The sequence below is a fragment of the Sorghum bicolor genome, chromosome 8 (genome assembly GCF_000003195.3).
Source record: "Sorghum bicolor cultivar BTx623 chromosome 8, Sorghum_bicolor_NCBIv3, whole genome shotgun sequence".
In the NCBI taxonomy this organism is placed as follows: domain Eukaryota; kingdom Viridiplantae; phylum Streptophyta; class Magnoliopsida; order Poales; family Poaceae; genus Sorghum; species Sorghum bicolor.
Window position 1 is genome coordinate 51,569,275 of NC_012877.2, and position 21,704 is coordinate 51,590,978.

Consider the following 21,704-nt stretch of genomic DNA (forward strand, 5'->3'; position numbering starts at 1 on the left):
TTGCCCTAATTCTCTCTATCCTTGTCGTTCATCATATCTCTCAATGAAAATTAACGGTGTCCTAGGTGGCTCAACCTCATTGTGCCCCTCACCGACAGTTCTTCCCGGAAGGTGTTTAGGAGTCTACCAAGTGAAAAATGGGTGTCAAGTGGCCTAACAAGCTTTCTAGCCAGTTTCACTGTTTTACTGCATTCTTACTGCAAATCTTGGGCGTACTAGCCCTTACTGTAGCGTGTGACTCGAGTCGGTGTCAACAATATCTTTATCTCACATAGTGCAGGGCAAGGTTGCCCGATTCATTTGTTCGTCAGAGTGTCAGACACGTGGCAGAGGAGGAGATCAACAAGAGGAGTGAAACCACTGTCACGTTGCGCTCCTGCAAGCTTTGGTGACGTGGGGCTAGAACAATGATGGCCACAACCAGGGTTGGTGAATTTTTGCGAATTTTGGTAATTTCGATGATGGCTGCAAGAAAAATCTGAAATTTCTATATATACTAATATATGTGCTATATAACTTCGGACTCATATTTTCTATTGTTTATATTGCATATTCTTCTATTCAACAGATGTGTAGTCATAAATCATAATGATACCTATTTGGATCAATTTTTTTTAAAGAAAAACATACTTCATGTGCTAGTATATCCCCAAAAGAGATTTTATTTATATATATATATATATATATATATATATATATATATATATATATATATATATATATATATATATATATATATAGGCTTCTATGTTTCTCCTTTCCCCTTCAATAAATATCTTGCTAAATCAGCAAAAACCTTGTCTGCCACTATATAATCAAAACATACCCCCCCCCTCCCAAAATAAAGGAACATCTCTTATTTCTCGAAGAGTCAAATTTTTTAGATTTGATTAGAAATATAGAAAATAGTATTAATATTTATTTCGTCAAATAAATTTAATATGAAAGCGTACTCCAAGTTAAACCTGACGGTACTTATTATGCATCATATATATCATAATATTAATATATTTTTTATATACATTTGCTTAATTTTAAAATATTTTGACTCTTGGAGAAGGGAAGTGAGATGTGCGTTTATTTTAGCACTGGAGGGAGTACTGTTGTACTGCCTTCATTTGCTGACTTGGTGTACTCTTCCCAAAGTGTTGTATTTTATGCCTAATGTGATATCATCACACATCAATTATGCACATACACCTTTCATTTCTCCTCATTCTACGTGAAAGGTACTCCCTCCATCCTAAAATAAATGACATTTTCTCTTTCAAACATATTATTTGACCGTTCATCTTATTTAATTTTTTATATAAATTATAAAATAAATAAATCACTAGCTAGTGATAAATAAGTCATAAGAAAATAAATAATATTTATACAAAATTTTCAACAAGATGAATGGTCAAATAAGATGTTTGAAAGTAAAAAAAATCACTTATTTAGAGACAGAAGGAGTATTTTATTGTCATAATCGCCATAGCCGTTCCATAATTCCAAATTTCCATCCCGGAAATATCTCATCTTCCCCTGATCTGGGCAGTCGTTGCTGACCGAAAATATCAGAGGAACATGTGCTGTGCGCTTGGAATAACCAATATAAATCATTCCATGTACTAGCTAGGACAAGATTATACATCAACGACGGAATCATTAATTGCTAGCAACAATTACACTAGCCCCGATCTAACCTTTGCGTTTAACACTTTAACCAGTGTCACGACACTACACACCTGACAACTTCACGTGCTTGTTCCGCACGTGGACACGATGCATATCTGTGTACTCGCTGTCTGTCTGGAACGTCACGACGACAACGCCGCCCGTGTCGACGGCGCGGCACCGGCGTCGAAGAGCGCCTCCATCTCCTCGAGGCTCCTCCCCTTGGTCTCCGGCAGGCAGGCGTAGACGAACACCCACGCCGCCGCGGACAGCGCCGCGAAGATGTAGAAGGTGCCGGCCATGCCCACCGCCTCGTACATGGAGATGAAGGTCATCCCCACGACGGCGCTCATCACCCGGTTCACCGCCGTCCCGACGCCAGTCCCCTGCGCGCGCAGCCGCAGCGGCAGGATCTCCGACCCGTACATCCAGATCACCGGGCCGAACCCCAGCGAGAACGTCGCCATGTACGCCACGGCCGCCGCGACGCACGTCGTCGCGGCGGCCGTCGTCGTGGCGCCGCCGCTCATGGACATGGACATGGACATGGACAGGCCGAGCACCAGGAGCGACGCGGCCATGCCGCCCGCACTGGCGAGCAGCATGGGCCGTCGGCCGAGGCGGTCGGCGAGGAACAGCGGGACCACGATTGCCGCCGTCTTGGCGGCGCCGAGGAGCACCGTGGCGCCCAGCACGGCGCGCTCGGAGGTGATCCCGACGTGGCTGAACACGCGCGGGGCGTACAGCACCATGGCCGCCACGCCGCACGCCTGCTGGAACACCTGCAGACCCAGGATGGCCAGCATCACGCGCCGGACGGCGGGCGTCGGCCGCAGCAGGATCTCGCGCCACACGCTCGTCGACGGCGGCGGCGCCGTGCCGCCGCCGGAGCCGCCAGCTGCCTGCTTCGTCGCCTCCCGCACGGACGTCACGATCTCCTGGAGCCGGCGGTCCGCGTCCCCCACCGTGCGCGCCAGCACGCGGCGGGCCTCGTCGCGGTGGCCGTGGAGGACGAGCCAGCGCGGGGTCTCCGGCATGGCGAACGTGGCGGCGGCCGACAGGAATAGAGGAGGGACGGCGCCGATGCCGATCATCAGGCGCCAGTTGAGTTGCGTGGGCAGGCCGGCGAGCGCGAAGTCGGCGATGTAGCTCAGCAGGATGCCCGAGTTGCCGGCGATCTGACGTCGCAAAGCATGCATGCATGATAGTCATCAGAATAATAACAGTAACGAAATCGCTAATTTAATCTTGTGCGACGATGACTTGCTGTAAATAATAAATAAGTAAATTAGTAATAGTAAATGTTTGTTGCTTTATTTGTTTGTTCGCTTTCTACACCGTCCGCTGCCTGGATCACGATGTGCCGATGTCACCACGGTGGCTTGGCTGTGGGCCCCACAAGTCGGCGTCCAGCTTGCCACTCTGGACCATTTCCTCTAATCTCGCCGGAACGAAACCCCGGAAAACTGACCACCTCAAAACCATGCGCGCGAACGAAAACCTCTAGTCCTTCCGTCACTGCGTTTCATTTTGGATGTTGACTGAGAATTTGTATTCTATTTTATTTAAAATTGCCAAGTGGGAGATGTGGAAAAAAAACATTATGATGAATAAAATCAAGCATGCAAGTTTTGATTTGATTTCTTCAGTTAGGCCTCTGTTAACATTGTTGTATCAGTTGTACTTCAATGATAACTCAACGTACACTAGAGAGTTCATCTTTGGTTTTTGTTGCTAATTAAATGTGTCAATAAGTGCATCCAGTACAACTAACTTCCATTTTAAGTTTAACATGGCACATTTTGATTTGATTTCTTGTACGAGCTCTGTTGCCCCGTGCCCCCGTTGCTTACCTAGGTCTTGTTTAGATGTGAAAATATTTTGGATTTCGCTACTGTAACACTTTTGTTTGTTTGTGGCAAATATTATTTAATCATAGCTAACTAAGATCAAAAGATTCATCTCACGATTTACAGACAAACTGTATAATTAATTTTTATTTTCATCTATATTTAATGCTTCATGTATGTGCTGCAAGATTCAATGTGATGGAGAATTTTGAAAATTTTTTGGTTTTCATGATAAACTAAACAAGGCCCTAGACGTGCCATCACTCATACTCCCTCCATCCCAAATTGTAAGTCATTCCAAGAATCTTGGAGAGTCAAACTTTTTTAAGTTTGACCAAATTTATATGATAAAATAATAATTATTATGATACCAACTAAATATCATTAGATTCTTTCTTAATTATATTTTCATACTATACTCACTTTAACGTTACAAATCTTAATATTTCTCTTTATAATTTTAGTCAAACGTAAAAATGCTTTGATTATCCAAGATTGTTGGAATGACTTACAATTTGGGATGGAGGGAGTACTATATACCTAGACGTGCCATCACTCATACTATATATAGTAGTAGTGGTGTAGTAGTCTCACTGGAGCGCCAGTTCAGCTAGTGGGTAGGACCAAGCAAGGGTGGATTTAGAAAACTAAGCCAATCATATTAATTACTATATATATATATGATAATCTTGCTCAAAAACCATAAAAGTAGGAATCGACTCTTGCAAAAAGCAATAGTTAAGGGCACTTGTCCAAATCATTGGCTCTGTCGTCGGCCCAAAGTAGCAGTTAAGTGGTGTGAAGAGCAGTAAGATGGTGCTAGTTGGGTGGTCTATCGTTTCGAGGCGGAGCTTAGTTGAGTTCAAGGTGTTCAAGGTGGAGCCATGCCCCCTTATCTAACTAATTCTCCACTAAATAGTAATTTTAACACTGTTTGATTATAGCTTAGTTTAGCTAGACCAACCCCTCCTATTTGCTTTTTCAAGCACTGCCTCCGCTATTGTTCCTCTAGAATTGCTAGATTTTAGACAACCTCAGGCCCGGACACCATTGATCTCTAACTTGGCAAATGATATATTCTCTCTTGCTTGGTGTTAGATCTCTAAATTGACTCAAGATGTCTCATATGTCATATAGTAGACATGCCTTTGAATGTATATATGAAGAATCCCAAAGCAACCCAAAGAGGCCAGACGAGTTAGATTGGATGAATAGAAAGAAAACCATATGGTCATGATTGATTCACACAAAGGTAAAGACACCCTATTTTTATTAGCCTGCCGAACTCATAGAAAAGCAGCTAATAAAGGTCTAGCTTGCCGGATCCAAACAGCTTAAGGGCTCTTTTGTTTAGGGATATTCCTGACACGAATCAGTCCTAATGAGAGCTCGAGTTAACTATATAAATTACTGAAACATTCCTAGCAGGATCGGTTCCAGGGTGTGATTCCCTGAGAACCGAACGTTGCCTAAGGGCTGTTCGGTTATTCAGGAATAGAGGCAAGAGAAGCAACCCAGTTGATGTATTGTTACACAAATTAGTCAATCATTCCAGTAGTTCCAGACCATGAATCCTACGCCCAACTGAAAGGGCCCTAACTTGTGGTCCAACTTATAGTCCAAGTATCCAGCTGGCTTAAGGTCTTGTTTAGATCTGAAAAGTTTTTGAATTTTGACAAGGTAGTATTTTTATTTTTATTTGTCCAATCAACAGTAACTAGGGTTAAGAGATTTGTCTCGTGATTTACAGACAAACTGTGCAATTAGTTTATTTCATGCTCTATGCATGTGATGCAAGATTCGATATGACGTGGAATCTTGAATTTTTTTTAGTTTTGTTACGAAGTAAACAAGGCCTAAATTTAGTTTCTTCCATGCCGTTAGACCCCACGTTGTTGTACCAGTTATGACTGCAACCAAACAAAAATAACTCAACCCAGCAGCAGCTGGGTCACGTCAGAGAACTCTGATTCCATTTTCACTCTTTAGTAGTAGATGCCGCGCGTTTTCAGATGCGATCGAACTAACTTCCGTTTTCAACTGCAACAAACTTTCCTTCATTCCTTCCATTTATTAAATTTTAGGGGGCACACACGTACACGTACGAATCGAGCCATGAAACTTAATTATACCTAGGAAGGATGCATGCATGTCAGATCTGCAGCTGCACCTGCAGCTAGCTATAATCAATTAATAGCATCGGCACCATCGCACTGTCAAGGTCGCCTAATAATAATCAAGAACAACTAACAACACGTACTACGAACAATGAACAACCATGCACGGCCGCGTAGAATCATCGCCGCCGTCGTACTACTACTACAGTACTAGTACGTACTCCGTACTTACCTCGGGAATGGAGGAGAGGAATCCGCGAGCGTCGGCTGGCGAGATCTCGGCGATGTAGACGGGCGCGACGACGAGTCCGAACCCGCACGCGACGCCGGCGACGAGCTGGCCCGCCATGAGCGCGGCGTACCCGTCGGCGGCGGCGGTGACGGCGGAGCCCGCGAGGAAGAGCGCGGCGGAGAGCGCGACGGTGCGGCGCCTGCCCGCGCGGTCGCACGCCCACCCCGCCGCCAGCGAGCCGAGCAGGGAGTAGACGCTGGTGGCGCCGATGAGCACCTCCAGCTGCGCGTCCGTCACGCCCACGTCCGCCTGGATGAACTTCTGCGCGCCGCTCATCACCCCGCGGTCTGCGAAAAGCGCACGTCACGTCACGCGCGCACGCAACGCAATTGCCAAGAAAAATGAAGCAGCAGCGAGAGAATTGAAGGGCTTACTGTAGCCGTAGATGATGGAGGTGACGGAGGCGAGGAGCGCGCAGACGAGCGCGTACGTGCAGCCCTTGGTGCTGCCGTCCGCCGGCGCCGGCGCCGGCGCAGGCTCTTTGATGTCGGCCAGCAGCGGCGACTCGAGGTCATCCTCCTCCTTCTTCATTGTTGCCGGCCGGCGGGCTCTCGCGCGCGAGAGAGAAAGAGAGAGAGGCGTGGCAAGGTAGCGGTGCAGCACGATGTTTTTACTGCTATAAATCGATGACACCACGATCGAGCTGAAATTAGCGCCGCACGGAGAGAGCAGAGAGAGAGAGAGAGAGAGAGAGAGATGAATGGATGGACATCTATATAGGCACGCACAAGGCGACACGGCGCGCGCGGCTGGATGCCCGGGATGGCTGGCGGCGGCCAAGGAAATCGTGGCGGCCTGCGCGAGCGCGAGCCGACGCGACGGGAGGCGCGGGGCGCGGGGCATTCTTCGGCCCTTGCCGCCCGCCGCGCTCGGTCGCGCGGGGATAACGTGCGTGCGCAACCTCGCGGCCGGCGCAGCTGGCTGCTGGCTGCTGCGACCCAACCCAACAACCGGCCGGCGGATCGAATTCCTCCTGTTTTCGAGAGTGCGGGCGCCAGCTCGCTTGCATTGTGTGACGTCTTTGAGTTGAGACGCTAGTACAAGACGTCCGGTGCTTTCCAAATTCCAATTCCAAGTCACGTCATCTCTTTTCGGGGCCCACACAGCGAATCAGTGCTCGGCTTTATCCTCATCACCACCGTCTCCTCTCCTCCCTTCCGGCTGGTCCTCATGTTCTTGTTATACCTCGGATCTAAGCTTCCGTTTGGATCTCTTAGTTTTTGCTAGTTTTTAAGAATATGTTTTTTTTATAAATTAAGTGGGATCCAAATAGATCAGTTTTTGTCAGATTGTTCAAATCAGAAAGCTGTGACACCTAGTTTTTATCATTTTTTTTGACCCGCAGAGCAATAGATGAAGTCAAATTCTTAAAAACCGGAGATCCAAATACCTCTACCAGTTTTTAATAAGAATCTATATTTTAGAAACTACAGATAAAAAACTGGTTTTAAAAATCCAAAAACGATACAAACCGAATCTAACAAGAACAGCCATAGAACCGTGCAACTAATCTTTATATGTTTAGGCCTTATTTAGTTTTCAACTCAAAAAGTTCTTATCCATCCCATCGAATGTTTGGACGTATGCATGGAGTATTAAATACAGATAAAAAATAAATGAATTACACAGTTCAGTTGGAAATCACGAGACGAATCTTTTAAGCCTAGTTAGTCCATGATTAGCCTTACGTGCTATAGTAACCTACATGTGCTAATGATAGATTAATTAAGCTTAATAAATTCGTCTTATAGTTTCCAGCGGAGTTATGTAATTAATTTTTTATTACTATCCGAATACCCCTTCCGATATCCTACAAAACATTTGATGTGACACTCAAAAGAAATTTCCATCTCCAACCAAACAAGGCCTTATTATCTACTCCCCCTATTCCAAATTATAATATATTTTACACTCCTATAAAAATCTTTTGCAAAGCATTTTAGAATTATTTTTAGAGGCGGACAGTACTTCTAACTACCACGGTATATGCCTCGGATTAACCGAGGCGGTTGGTTTTTATTAATCGAGCAGAAAATCGATTTATCGAGACAGTCATGATTTATTTTCAGGCGGTTCTCTTATAACAACTGTCTCCATAAATCTCTTTTTGGAGGAGGTAATCTAACTCCCAGCTCATCCACTCCCTTAGCCGCCGCTCCCCTATGCCCGACTGCAACACATGCTCCCACTCCCTCTTTTGGTATCTGTACCTGCACTATTTCATCTGTATAATAGTGGTAACTGTCACTAGTACAGAATTGCTCAAAGTCAGCGGTGGAATATAATTTTTACAGGCGGTTTTAATTAAAGAACGACTGTGGAAAGAAATTGGCTTACCCGACTACAAAACCGCCTGTGAAAATCAATTTTTACAAGCGGTTTTCTAACAAAACCGCCTGTAGAAATCATGTATTTCTACAGGCGGATTTATTAAGAAACCACATGTAGAAATCATATTTCTACAGGCGGTTTCTTAAGAAATCCGCACTACTACAGAAATGAACTTCCGTGACGTTGCTACTGTTCGCTCCGTGGCGGGCGTGTTTTTTGCCCGCTGTGGTAAATCGTGCGATTTACCGCAGCGGACACTTTTAATTAACTGTGACGGACATTTTTGCCCGCTGCGGTAAATCGATTTACCGCAGCGGGCATCTTAATATGTCCGCCACGGAAAATATATATTTTCCGTGGCGGACGTATTAAGATGCCCGCTGCAGTAAATCAATTTACCGCAGCGGGCAACCTATTATGCCCGCCACAGTAAATTATTTTTAGTGGAGGGGCACTTTAAATGAACCGCTGGAAAGAGAGAAGCAGCCTGGTCCCTTCCTTCCTTCCCCACTCGCGACTCGACTCTTCTCTCTTCTCTCGCAGAAACAACAAGGGCACCAAGGAGGAGCAGGAGGAGAGGTACACCGAGAAGAACAAGGCCTCCAAAGGAACATCTATCCCCATCCATCCCTACCCCGATTCCTCCTCCTCCCTTGCTCACCTCACCATCCAATCCCCATCTGATCTGACTTCGTCCATCGATTTTATCTCTGTGTTTGCTTGCAGGCAGCTAGCTGGAGACCAACAAGAAGGCCATGAACATCCAGGTGCGTACCTAGTCGTCACCGCCGCTCGCGCCCTCCCGATCTCCCTCTCTTTTTCACTCATCTCACTATTCTTCTTTCTCTCTTTCCAGATCCGGTGAAGGAGCCACCACGAGCCAAATCTGGGAGGTGGAGGCCGGTCATGCCCATCTCCGGTGGCGGCGGGGGTCGTGGCTCTCCCTCCTATGTGGGGGCCGATTGGTTCCAGCGTGAGAAGGTGGATTAATTAGAGCGGATCCATGGACGACGACGGCGATGACCCTAACCGGCAGTGCTAGGGTTTCCCTGGCGGCGGTGGCAACAACCTGGATGGGCTCGGCGGGCCTGTCTAGTTTTTTTTTTTAAATCATTAACCGTGACGGGCAACATAAGGCGCCCGCTGCGGTTAATGGGATTAATCGCGACGGGCAACATAAGGTGCCCGCTGCGGTTAATGAGATTAACCGTAGCGGGCACCTTATGTTGCCCGCTGCGGTAATTCCATTTTCCGCAGCGGGCACAGGCGCCCGTCACGGTGAGGCCACGATTAACCGTGACCTTAGCATAACTGAACCGCCTGTAGAAATACATTTCCACAGGCGGTTCTCAGTTACCCGCCTGTGGAAAAATTTATTTCCACACGCCACTAAACACAGGCGGTTCGCCAAACCGCCTGTAAAAAGGGGTTAGGAACCGTACCTCTGTGTACTAGTGTGCAGCTGCACCATATATCGCGCGTTCATATGGCGCTGCACTATACAACGTTGTCACATTCGCTAGCTTAACTTATTTCTAATCCTACGTGTTCATTAGGTGTGCGATCGATATTGATTGGGCTGGTAAAGCTTATGCTTTTGTCAAGTCTTGGCAACTTGCAAATAGATGACGACCGTTGTTCATGGTTCATTAGCTACCAGGAGCCTTGGATAATTTAGTGCCACTTTTCCATGTTACGTAGTGTGTTAATAAGGATGGCTTAATTAGACCAACCTAGTGTTCCATTTAGTTTCGTCTTCTCTCTTGGCGCTAATACTCTATTTGTTTTTGTCTCTCGATTTGATATGCTCTCTACATGCTATCACGATTGTCAGAGAAACGTTAACCATATCATTTCCGAATATTGAACCAACGTGCAAAAGCGGTATCGTCAGTCCAGATTAAGATCGAAGTGCTGTTTGGTTGGCTCGTTTAATTTCGTGGCGTGACCCGATCACACCGTCAGCAGATTCTGTTGATTATTTGTTTGTTTGTCGTGCTATGTGATATCCATGTGACAATTAACTAAGCTTACAAAATCTCCACGCATGGTGGGCTCAAACATTTAAAGAGTACTACAAACAGTTGTCAAAAGAAAAAAGAGTACTACAAAGTCAACTCGTGTTTGTTATACAAAAGCGCGCGAATTATAAATATGCACACATGTTTTACACTGATTCGGTTGGTTGCAATATTCAGATAGGCAGCGCAAAGATCATCGTTAATTTGAGTTAGGAAACTGAAAACATATATTATTACTGGACACACATGATCATCCATCGCTGACTAGTCGACACACAGAGGTTGCTTGGGAAAGTTTTTTTTTGTTTTTTTTTTTTGACTAGTTGCTTGGGAAAGTTGAGGACGTACGGTGAAGTCTATTGCGACGTCGTATCCAACGATGGGCCGGGCACACACCTCTCGCTTTCGATCTCATCTGGAATCTTGGCAGCGAGACAATTAACTGTTGGAAAGCCCGGGCATGGTGTCGACCGATGGATGTTTGCTGCCATAAGAATATATAAGGGATTGTTTTGTTGCTCATGATATTGAGTATTTTGGTTTTATTTGACAATTAGTGTCCAATTATGGATTAAAATATTCATCTCTTAAATTATTTTCTAATTGTATTTTTAGTTTTATAAATAATATATATATATTTATAAAATGAATCTTTTAATCTATAATTAAACATTAATTGCTAAATAAAATAAAAATTATATAATATCTATTAAACTTTAACCCCTCGAATCAAAGGCTCGCTAAGATTATTGGATGGCGGAGGCCAACCCACGAATCCGAGTCCACAGACAGCATACAATAATTATACATAACACATCCGATGGGAACTCGATCATGTTTGTCTTACTCTTTTGGCATCTACTGTGCTGACCACTTGATCGATCGGCTAGATGGACAGGCGGATTCGTATACGGATAACCTGATTGCGAATTTGCGATAGCTAGGTCTGCCGACTTGGACCTCTTCAAATTGACAGTTTTAAAGGCTTTCAGTTCCCAGATTAGTTGAAATTGCTTTTAAAGTATCGGAGAGAAAGATCGATGTTTAATTTTTCATCATGGTTAGAGTTAATAATCTTCCGAATCTGATCATTTTCTTTAACGCTTTTCTCGAAAGAACATTCATTGCATTTGCATTCTATAAACACACCCTATAATTGGTGATGTGTGCGAGCCCTCAAGAAATCCACAATAAAATCCCGGTGATTACATCCTAATTCTCTAAAAAGTACGTAGTTGAGTGTTGACGGTTGATAACGTCAACTTTTATTACAATTTTAGTCCTGAACGAAAACATGAAAATACACTAGTCTAGGGTTTTATATTTTCGAGGGTGAACTTCATGAAAGCTGAAAAGAGGGACTCTAGTGCAAAATAAACACAAAACTTATCCGCCACGGGAAGCATCGCGGGAAGACTCGGGAAGAATCGAGAAGGCACCCGAAGCAACGGGGGACCTAGCGGCTGCCAGGTGGGGCTGGCCGGCCCCACCATAGCGCTAGTCGGCGCCCCCCTTAGGGTTTTGGCCCTCCTCTTCTGGAAACTTCCTCCACCGCCTCTCCTGATGCATCTCGGCCCTTGGTTAAGTCGGTTTGATCCTACGGCACACGCACATCCCACTGGACTATAAATACATGGGTAGACCCTCCCCCTGGAGACATCCTCAATCAACCAATTCATCAAGGCCTCAAGTCATCAAGCATCGATAAGCGTCTTCAAGTTCATCAAGAGCCTTCTAGTTCATAGTTCTAGTTAGTTAGATTAGAAGTAGAGGAGATCTAGTTCTTCATCGGGATCTGGAGCCCCTGGCGTCGGTCTGGAGCGCAAGAGTTCGGTAATAGATCTAGTTCTTACTTTATAGTATTCATATGTATATTAGGGAGACTTTATTCTTAATAGATTCATATGTTCTTAATTGCAATAGTTATTGTCTACTTTGATTATATGCCTAGAATAGTTGGTTTGATCTTATTGAATTCATGTAATTGCTCGTATAGCGTTTACCTAATTGATCGTTGGGTAGATGATAGATAATATGTAGATGTGGTGTCTAGATATCTTGTTTGTCCGCGAGTGCATCCTGACGTGCCGGGACATTTGGTAGACCGCGTAGGTGACAGCTGTGTTGGATCCTCTGTAGTCCACCCTCCGTACGTAGGACAAGCATGGACGCGGTCGCGAAGGAGGTGACCCTTGTGTCTTAATACCCTCATTAGTTGATGCCTCTTTACATGTAATTATGATATAGGGTTGACTTAACGATGATTTCTAGATGTAATTGCACTAATTAGGATTATTCATTGACGTAGTTATAGAATTACCTTAGATCCAACTCCCTAGTTTATCCATTGGCTAACTATGATTATGACTAGTAGATGCTCTGATGATTATCTTTAATTATGATACTTGATGATTATGCTATCACTATTATTTATCCATATTTATCTTGTGACCTCTGCCTGTTATGAGTAGATTATATGACTTGGGTAATATCATTTATTCATCATATATAGTTTCTTATCAATATAATAGATTATAGTTTAACACTTAGCCTTCCTAGTGGTATAAATATAAATTGACAACCTAGATACTTCCCTAGGTAAAATGCTACAACGGTATAATTATCTGTCTGCTTGTAGAACCCATTTAGTTTATAATTATAATCATATCTTTTCTAGTTGCAGTAGAACATGTGAATTTATATTAAATTCCTAGCAAGGTAATTAGGGATGACAACCTACTTCATGCTTAGAAATATCAGAGTGGTTAGTTGCTATTTGACAAGTTAATTAAATATCATGCATTTTTGGTGTTGTTGCTAGGGAAAGAATTTATCTCTATTTTTAGTGATAACGGTAGTAAATGTCAACATTGAGTGGGTAATGTTATCCTATGTACGGCTTCCGAGGGAAGCTTTTTCTTGCTCAATATAAGTGCATCACATCTCTTTTGTGTCTTAACATTGCACGAATGTGTTCAAAACTACAACTAATATAATCATCCATTGAAAACAGCCTTCATAGAAGAAATATTTTGTGATAGGACCGCTCCCCCTGCAGGACCGGGGGTGTGTAGGTAATAATACACTGTCATCTATTGATTGCACTTGGCCTAACCTTGACTAGCCTGGTCGTCCCAAGGTACTACCATTCATAGCACCACATCTATTCAACCTTCATGAGGGATCAATTGCAAAGACACAATCATAGTATACCACAAGTTCAAATCACATTAACGAAAAATAGTACTTAGGTTTTACAACACATTGTCCTCACATTAGTTCATCACATCCCACAAACAACTATTGAAGCTAAAGGAAGTTGATAGACAACATATATATATTTGGTACAACGTTTATGGCTCATGCCACGACATGGAACTACGTCTTACAAAGAGGGCCTTTAGTACTCCTAATCTTTCGAGGGATCAGGGGCATAGAAAAACTTGTATACAAGGGGCATCATCACATACAAAACTCAACAAGTAGTACCATGAGTACATGAGTGTATTCAATAGAATTTACCCATTGATAAACATGCAAGAACTATGCAACTAGACTTATCAAGGAAAAAGAGTTGGATATGAAGAAAAGGTATTTGTACAAGAATAGTAAAATGATCTGTATGTCTAAGAAAGCATATAGTAAGGTTTAACATGTAAGAGCAAGTAAGCAAGTGGAGCTTGATCTTCCATGAGTCCTTCCAACGAACACTAGTCCACATCCAAGAGATAGGACCAAAAAGTAAATTCAAAGCTTTATAGAGGGGTACAAGTTTTTCCTAACCAAAAGACAATAGTCAAAGCCCATATGACCCATCGGCACATAAGAAGTAACTCAAGCCTCAACCATTCCTTAGTCCAACCCCGTGTTGAATCCATGGGACTTATATGAATCACAGTACCCATAACAGCAACATGGCAAGTGGTCTATGCAAGTTATGTTTGTAAGGGCAATAGCACCTAGCGAGGGCGATCTATAATTTAGGTGGTCAAGTGAGAACATGATCAAATGGACTAATGTGCTTTGCTAGTATACAAGGTGTTGAGTCTATTGGATGCAATGTGAAGATCAAGTGATCAAAACCTCAAGCAAGACAAGAACCTCTATCCTCTTGAGGACCCTAGAAAACATGCAAGAAATCCAAGGCGTTAAATGGAAGAAGCCCGAATGAGAAGATGCAAATAAAGGAACAAAGCTAAATGTGCCCTGCATAGGAGCACTAGAAACGTCCAGTTGTCTCCCTAGCAGAGCACCAAACAAAAGGGTCTATGCAGATCACACAAGTCCAATCATCCAATACTCACTGTAATTGTTTGAGAATTGGTATCTGAAGTTGGTGACTATGTATATCTCAAAGTTTCACCTAGGATAGAAGTCAACAGATTCAAAATCAACATATTCAAAAGGAGAAAGAAAAGAAAGGATAAACAAGGTCTAAATTCAACCCACATAAGTTGTCCTATGTTCAAGCAAAGCATTAGTACCAACATGAATGCAATAAAAAAATTTCTAAGACCTTATGTGTCATTTTAAATTTAAAAATGATATTACTTAGACTACATAATTGCATAAAAAATTAAACAAGATTAGTTAGTAATTAGAAAAATTTAGAGTGCTACAAACCAGCCCCCTTAAGATGAATCTCATCCTCGAGACTTAGAAGATTCAAAGAGATGAGGATGCTCTCACTTCAAGTCTTCCTCTCTCTTCCAAGTTTCATTTTAAATTTGTTGATTCCTCTTATAGGTGAAACTTTAAGATGCAAATAGTTTCATATTGCAATGCACAAGTGAAAGCCATAGTTTGGTTTTGGGTAATTGATGAAACCCTAGTACTAACCTCTATACTAAGTGTGTGTAGACTTAATGAGGTTGGTACATGCCAAGTTATGGAGCAAGTGATGATCATGGTGATGACCACAAGATGATCAAGTGCTCAACTTGGAAAAGAAGAAAGACAAAAACAAAACCCTATGGAGATTAAGGCAAAGTTATTGCTTAGAGTTTTGGTTTTGATGATCAGGACACCATAGAGGGTGTGATCACATTTAGGATACATAGCCGTACTATAAAGAGGGGAATTCTTTAGCTAAGCGGTTATCAAGTGCCACTAGGTGTCATTGTTCATGCGCATGCATTTAGAACCTAGTGAGCTAACTTAACTCCTTTGAAGAAAATAATTGTGAAAATGCTAACACACGTGCACTTATTGGTACACACTTGGTGGTGTTAGCACACTTTGAGAAGGAGGTTGAGGTTGAAGGGTAGAGAGGGGGTTGAGGTTCGACACTTTTGAGAAAATGAAATGCATATTTTCTATTGCGCCGGTGGGTAGTTTGGAGAAGTCACGAGAGTGTTTCTCGCTAAGAAACACTCATCGAACGCAGTGCACAGAGGCACCGGACGCGTCCGGTGCTATGTCGGTGTCTGACTAGAGAGTGCAGAGTGCACCTGATGCTCTGCACCGGACGTAGAAGATCTACTGTGTGCACGTCTGGTGCTTGTTAGGGTCGGTGCGCTAGACTATGCAGTTTTCTGACAGGGCACTGGACGCACCGGAGTGAGTCCGATGCTCAGCGTCCGGTGATCGAGCGTCTTTGTGGACCTCTCTGCGCACGGGTTTGATGAGTACCAGACGCGTCCGGTGCTCACTTGACCTCGTCCGATGGTCTGCAGGTGACCGTTAGAGATCGATGCGCAAAAGTGAAAAGGGGGACACATGGCCATTTTCTTTGCACTGGACTCAAGGCTTGAGCGTCTGGTGGCTCCCTACAGCATGTCTGGTGACCTTGTGTTTTGCCTAGTGAAGGAGCCTACAGCTCTAGTTGTTTGAGGGGCTTATAAATACGTGTTGGCCAGCTTGGGGCTCACTCTCTTGGCATTCTAGCATACTTGACATCCTTGTGAGCCAAAGCAAACACCTCCCACTCATCTCCTTCATAAATTAAACATCTTTGTGAGATTGGAACTGATTCCAAGTGCATTTGCTTGAGTGATTGCATCTAGTGGCACTTGGGGATCGTTTTAGTTGCGGTTTTCTTGTTACTCTTGGTGGTTGCCGTTAGCTAGACGGCTTGGAGCAGCGGAGGAGCATTAGAATGAGTTGGTGATTGTTCGTGGCCATCTCCCGGTGATTGTGAGGGGTTTTGTGCCTACCCCGGCAGAGAGCCAAAGGCAACTCTAGTGGATTGCATGTGTCATTGAGCTACCTCACTTGTGGGTAGGTTCTTGCGGTGTCCTAGTGAGGACGAGGTTCGTGCTACACCTCTTACCCGTCGAACCACCAAGTGTTTGGTCGACACAATGGGGATGTAACGTGCCGGTAAGCACGTGAACCTCAGGAGAAAAACCAGTGTCTCAATTGTGTTTGATTGACATTCTCCCGGTGCTTGATTGTTTATATTGGTGATTGGTTCATCCCCTACGTAGCGGTATAAATATCTCATCCTATCCTTTACTTACCGCAAAGTAGTGTGATTAGTTTAGTTGCTTACTTTGCCTTGTGTAGCATAGTTCACTAGTGTAGCTTGTAGTGACATAGCTCTTGTGTGCCTAGTGATCATGTCAACTAGAATTGTTGGATTGGTGGCTTGCAAACACCCCATTAGAGCTAGAGCAAAAAGCTTCGTTTTGTTATCTACTAACCTCTTGCTCTAGTGAGTTTGTACAGTTTTTTAAATAGGCTATTCACCCCCCTCTAGCCATATTAGGACCTTTCAAGTGGTATCAGAGCCGTGCTCACCATTTTGTGAAGGCTTAACAACCTCGGTGCTCAAATTATGGATCAAATAGTGTTCAACCATGGTGGGGGCAAACCACCATTCTTTGATGGCACAAGTTCTTTTGACTATTGGAAGAGAAAGATGAAAATGTACCTTGGATCAATAAATGATAGAGTGTGGGAAGTGGCGGAGAGTGACTTTGTAATTCTTGATCTCGCCAACCCCACTGACAATGAGAGAGCAAACAAGCAATGCAATACTATGGCTCTCAACACAATTTACAATGACATTGATTCAAAAGTGTTTGAGCAAGTCAATGACCTTGAGAAGGCTAGTGAAGTGTGGACAAGGCTTGAAGAAATATATGAGGGCACTACAATGGTAAAAAGTGCCAAGTTATACATGCTCAAGGACAAGCTATCCAATTTCAAGATGAAGGATGATGAGTCAATCCCGGAGATGTTCTATAGGCTCCAAGTCATCATCAATGATCTCAAGGGTCTTGGTGAGAAAGTAAAGGATGAGGACTTCATTCATAAGTTCTTAATGTGTTTGCCCAAGAGGTTCAAGACATTGAGAACCATCATATTTAGAGGAGGATTGACGGGTGTATCTCCCAATGAGGTACTTGGAGATGTCATGACCGAAGATCAATACAATGACAATGATGATGATGAAGTCATGAAGAAGGATGATGATGACAAGAACAAGAAGAGTGTAGCATTGAAAGCTAGCTCTTCATCCAAGAGCAAGAACAAGGGAAAAGCCAAGGAAGAATCAAGTGATGAGGAGTGCTCCAATGATGATAGTGATGATGAAGCGACGCAAGACACGGACAAGCTTTTTATCCAGGTTCGGCCGCCGAGTTGGCGTAATACCTACGTCCTGCGTCTGGTTGTATTGATTTGTGTTGAGAGAATATGATGTCCTAGGGGGGTCCCTTGCCTCTCCTTATATAGTCTGAAGGGCAGGGTTACAGATCTGGAAACTAATCCTAGTCGGTTACAATTGTCATAGATAGTTCGATATCAATTCCTATTCTAACCGACTAGAATTCTGCTTGATCTCCACATCTTGCTTCCTTGCGCGAAACTCCAGGCTATCGGATCAAGCCTTGAACTCGTCTCGTAATGGGCCAAGCCTCCTGGCCCAAGTCTAGCCGTAAGGGTATAGGGGTCTATCCCCCCACAGCTAGTCCCCGAGCACCATGTATTGTGATGTAGCACGCCGTCTTGAGCTTCTTCGATCAGTGAGGCTTGACGTCTTCAATAAGCAGGAAAGTCGTCCAAACAGTTGGAACAGTATTTTGACCAACTCAAAAAACAGTTGATCAACATTGACATCGATGAAGCAGGTTGTTTGAAGAATGCATGGTGCTCTAAATTAAAAAAGATTTCTTTCTTGGTGAAGTGTGCCCACTTTACTTTTCTGAAAAGTATAGTCTTTCAAAAAGCAAGCATATTCACCGCAAGGTGAAGTGTGCCCACTTAGTCCCCGAGCTTGGTAGTAGGTGACGTAGACACGTGGTGCCAGGGTCAAAAGAAAAGTTCTTAAAGAAATTCTGAAACTGAGATGCATCGCCAGATGCATCGTACCGATGTAGTCCCCGAGCTTGCTGGAAGGTGAAGTATGAGCCTTGTAGCAAGGTCTAAAAAGTTGAATTTACCAGTCCGTCTGCAATTGAATAGACTAATCGACCAGTCCCCGAGCATATAACGCTCGGTGGTCGGTACAGTCCCCGAATTCTCAAATTGGTGGGCTGGTCGACCAGTCCCCGAGCGTGTAGTGCTCGGTGGTCGGTACAGTCCCCGAATTCTCAAATTGGTGGGCTGGTCGACCAGTCCCCGAGCGTGTAGTGCTCGGTGGTCGGTACAGTCCCCGAGCATGGTGTAGGTTCCGTTGGACAAGTCCCCAAGCGCGGTTGGGAACGTAAATAATAGTATGACGACCAGTACCCAGGCGCCAAGTGCGCTGCTTAGTATTCTGCGTTGCTATATTGTACGACCAGTCCCCGAGCATCGAGTGCTCGGTGGTCAGTGTAGTCTTTGAAGTTCCGAGCTGATGAACTGGGCGACCAGTCCCCGAGCATCAAGTGCTCGGTGGTCGGTGCAGTCTTTGAAGTTCTGAGCTGATGGACTGGTCGACCAGTCCCCGAGCATCAAGTGCTCGGTGGTCGGTGCAGTCCCCAGATTGTTGACTCTCTGGCATATTTGTCTTCTTTTTATTGAAACGATCTTTTCAGTTAAAGTTGACATGACGAGACCTCCTGATGGGTTGTCAGATGGACGCATGAAAAATTGCGCCTTGCAACTGTGCAGCCGCCCTTTGCGTGGTTTGAGAAAAAGGAAACCATCAATTGGTACGAAAACTCTGCCGCATTAATTGTCTATAATCATTGTAAACCGAAACGCCGCATCCGCCGCATGGCCCGCCCACTTCCCGAGAATACAGGAAATGGGAGGGGTGGAGTTGCGGGTTATAAGAGCCTGACAGTTCCGCCTGTACTCCTTACTCTGCCATTGCCCTCAAGCCTTCCATTCTCGCCTCTTTCAATCACCTGCATCTTCGTAACCCAAATCCACTTCTCACCTCCAATGGCGAAGAGCGACTCCAAGAAGAGGGCCGAACTGATGGCCAAGGAGTGGAAGAAGTCCCGCAGCACCACCAAATCCCTCGGTGACCTCGTCGACATGGGACTCCTGCACAGCTCGGAGCTTGGCGGCTGGAGAGCGCCGGAAGGAGAAAGCTTCCCCGACCCTCGTGCCGGTGAGATCGTCGTGTTCGAAGATTTCGTTAAGAGGGGATTTGGGGTTCCGGTTCATCCTTTTCTCCAAGGTCTTCTTTTGTATTATGAGATCGGGATTTGCAATCTGCACCCGAACTCAATTCTCCTTATCTCTACGTTTATTCATCTGTGCGAGGCCTATGTTGGCATAGAGCCGCACTTCGATCTTTTTCGTTACCTTTTCTGCTTGAGGAAGAAGGGAGCAGTTGGAGGCTCCAAGGTTGCAGGTGGAGTATACCTCAACCTTCGTGATGGAATGAAGAATCACTACCTGCACTGTCCATGGAACACTTCCTTGACCGAATGGTATAGGAAGTGGTTCTACGTCAGGGAGGAACCGGGCAGCTCCACGTTCTGCGACGTGGGGTACATTCCCGAGAAGAGGGTGAGCTGGACCGACCGCCCGGAGTTCAACGGTCAAGTGGCGGATCTGATGAAGCTGATCGACTGGTCGCGCCTGGATGGGCTTGGCGTGGTCGGCAACTTTATTTGTCGTCGGGTGATGCCCTGCCAGAAGAGGGTGCACTCGGCGTACGAGTATGCCGGAAGCGTGGACCCGACCAGGATGCGACCGGAGATCTTGGAGAAGGCGGAGGTACAACGGCTGTTGAACGAGCTGTTCAACTTCGCGGACGGAGGCTTCATCCGTGGCAGTGATCGGGTGCAAGCCTTCAAGTTAGGCCGACCAGCACCAAAGGTATGTTGCAGATTATTTTGTTTTAGTATTCGTATATCGTATGTGGCTGGCTCATCTTTGTTGCTTTTTGCAGATCAGCGATGTCGACCGGTGCACAGTGTATGTATCACTGGCACCGGGGATGGAGAATCCTGCGGGAGAAGACCCGCTAGAGGAGGACGCTGCTCGGTGTGCTCATTACACCAGCAGTGAGGAGGAACAAGCCCGCCCCGTCCCAACCACCGAGGAGAGGGTGTCGGGGAAAAGGCCAATGCCTGTGGATCCGTCGCCGATGCCGACACTGCCGGCGGAGAGCAGCCGAGCGCCGAAGCGGCGTCGGTTCGTCCGGATCGACGACGAGGAGGAGGAGGCCGTTCTGTCGTTGGTCCGGAGGCCTCCTAGCCGTCTGGACGGCGGGGCGACCACTGCCGACCGTGTGGCCGTCGATCCACCTGCGCCTCTTGCTGGGGAGTCGGGAGCACAGGTGCCGACTGGTCGGACGAGAAGGAGGTTTACCGCGACCCACCGCCGCTCGAACCTGTAAGTGCTCAACTTACGTATTTCACCGATGTTTTTTTTATTGTAGTTTTGTTCCTTTAGCGCGGCGTCGGATGTCGACCCTGGCCATGCCGCTGGCCAGGGGACGAGTGAGCCGGTTTGCGCTGCTGAGGACGCGGCCCCGCAGACCGCAGAGCAGCCTACGGCTGCAGCCGTGCCTGAGAGCGCCGAGGAGTCCCCGGCCGCGGCACCGGCTACGTCGAGCAGCCCGACCAGGGTTGAGGAGGCTATGGGGACGCCTCCCCCAGCCAGCACCACGGAAAGGGAGGGAAGGGCCCCGACCCCTCCTCCCGCCGGGGAGGGTGAAGTCTCCACACCGCCCCGAGCAGGGGCCGCTTCGACTGCAGGCTCCCCAGGTCTGGTCCGGGGACCAGTAATGCCTGGGACCGCTACCGGGAGCAACGCAGCGCGGGAGGAGGAAGCTCAGGCGGCCTCCGAGGACGAGGTGGAGGAGATTGAGGGTCGTCCCCGTGATGGCCGCCAACACGTGTATGTGTGGCGCCAACGCGGGGATCACTTTATCGGGCATGAAGAGCTCGCCGAGACCGAGGAGGCCGCCAGGGTGGAGCGCGCAGCCAAGCGCCTCGTCGACGAAGTCAAGGTAAGCGACTTTTTGTACTGCTGTACATTCTATGCCTTGTCCTGCATGGTCGTTATATGTTCGCTTTGTAGGGCGCAATGAAAACGGCAAAGT

General features: G+C 45.8%; 1 protein-coding gene across 1 annotated transcript; it reads right to left on the reverse strand.

The window, feature by feature from the left end:
• LOC8064611 (probable polyol transporter 3) lies at positions 1,458–6,906 on the reverse strand. Its single transcript, XM_002443213.2, has 3 exons — positions 6,293–6,906; positions 5,859–6,205; positions 1,458–2,837 (listed from the first exon to the last, which is right to left on the reverse strand). Exons 1-3 carry the CDS (start codon positions 6,759–6,761, stop codon positions 1,803–1,805), a joined length of 1,851 nt encoding a protein of 616 aa, XP_002443258.2. The 5' UTR covers positions 6,762–6,906; the 3' UTR covers positions 1,458–1,802.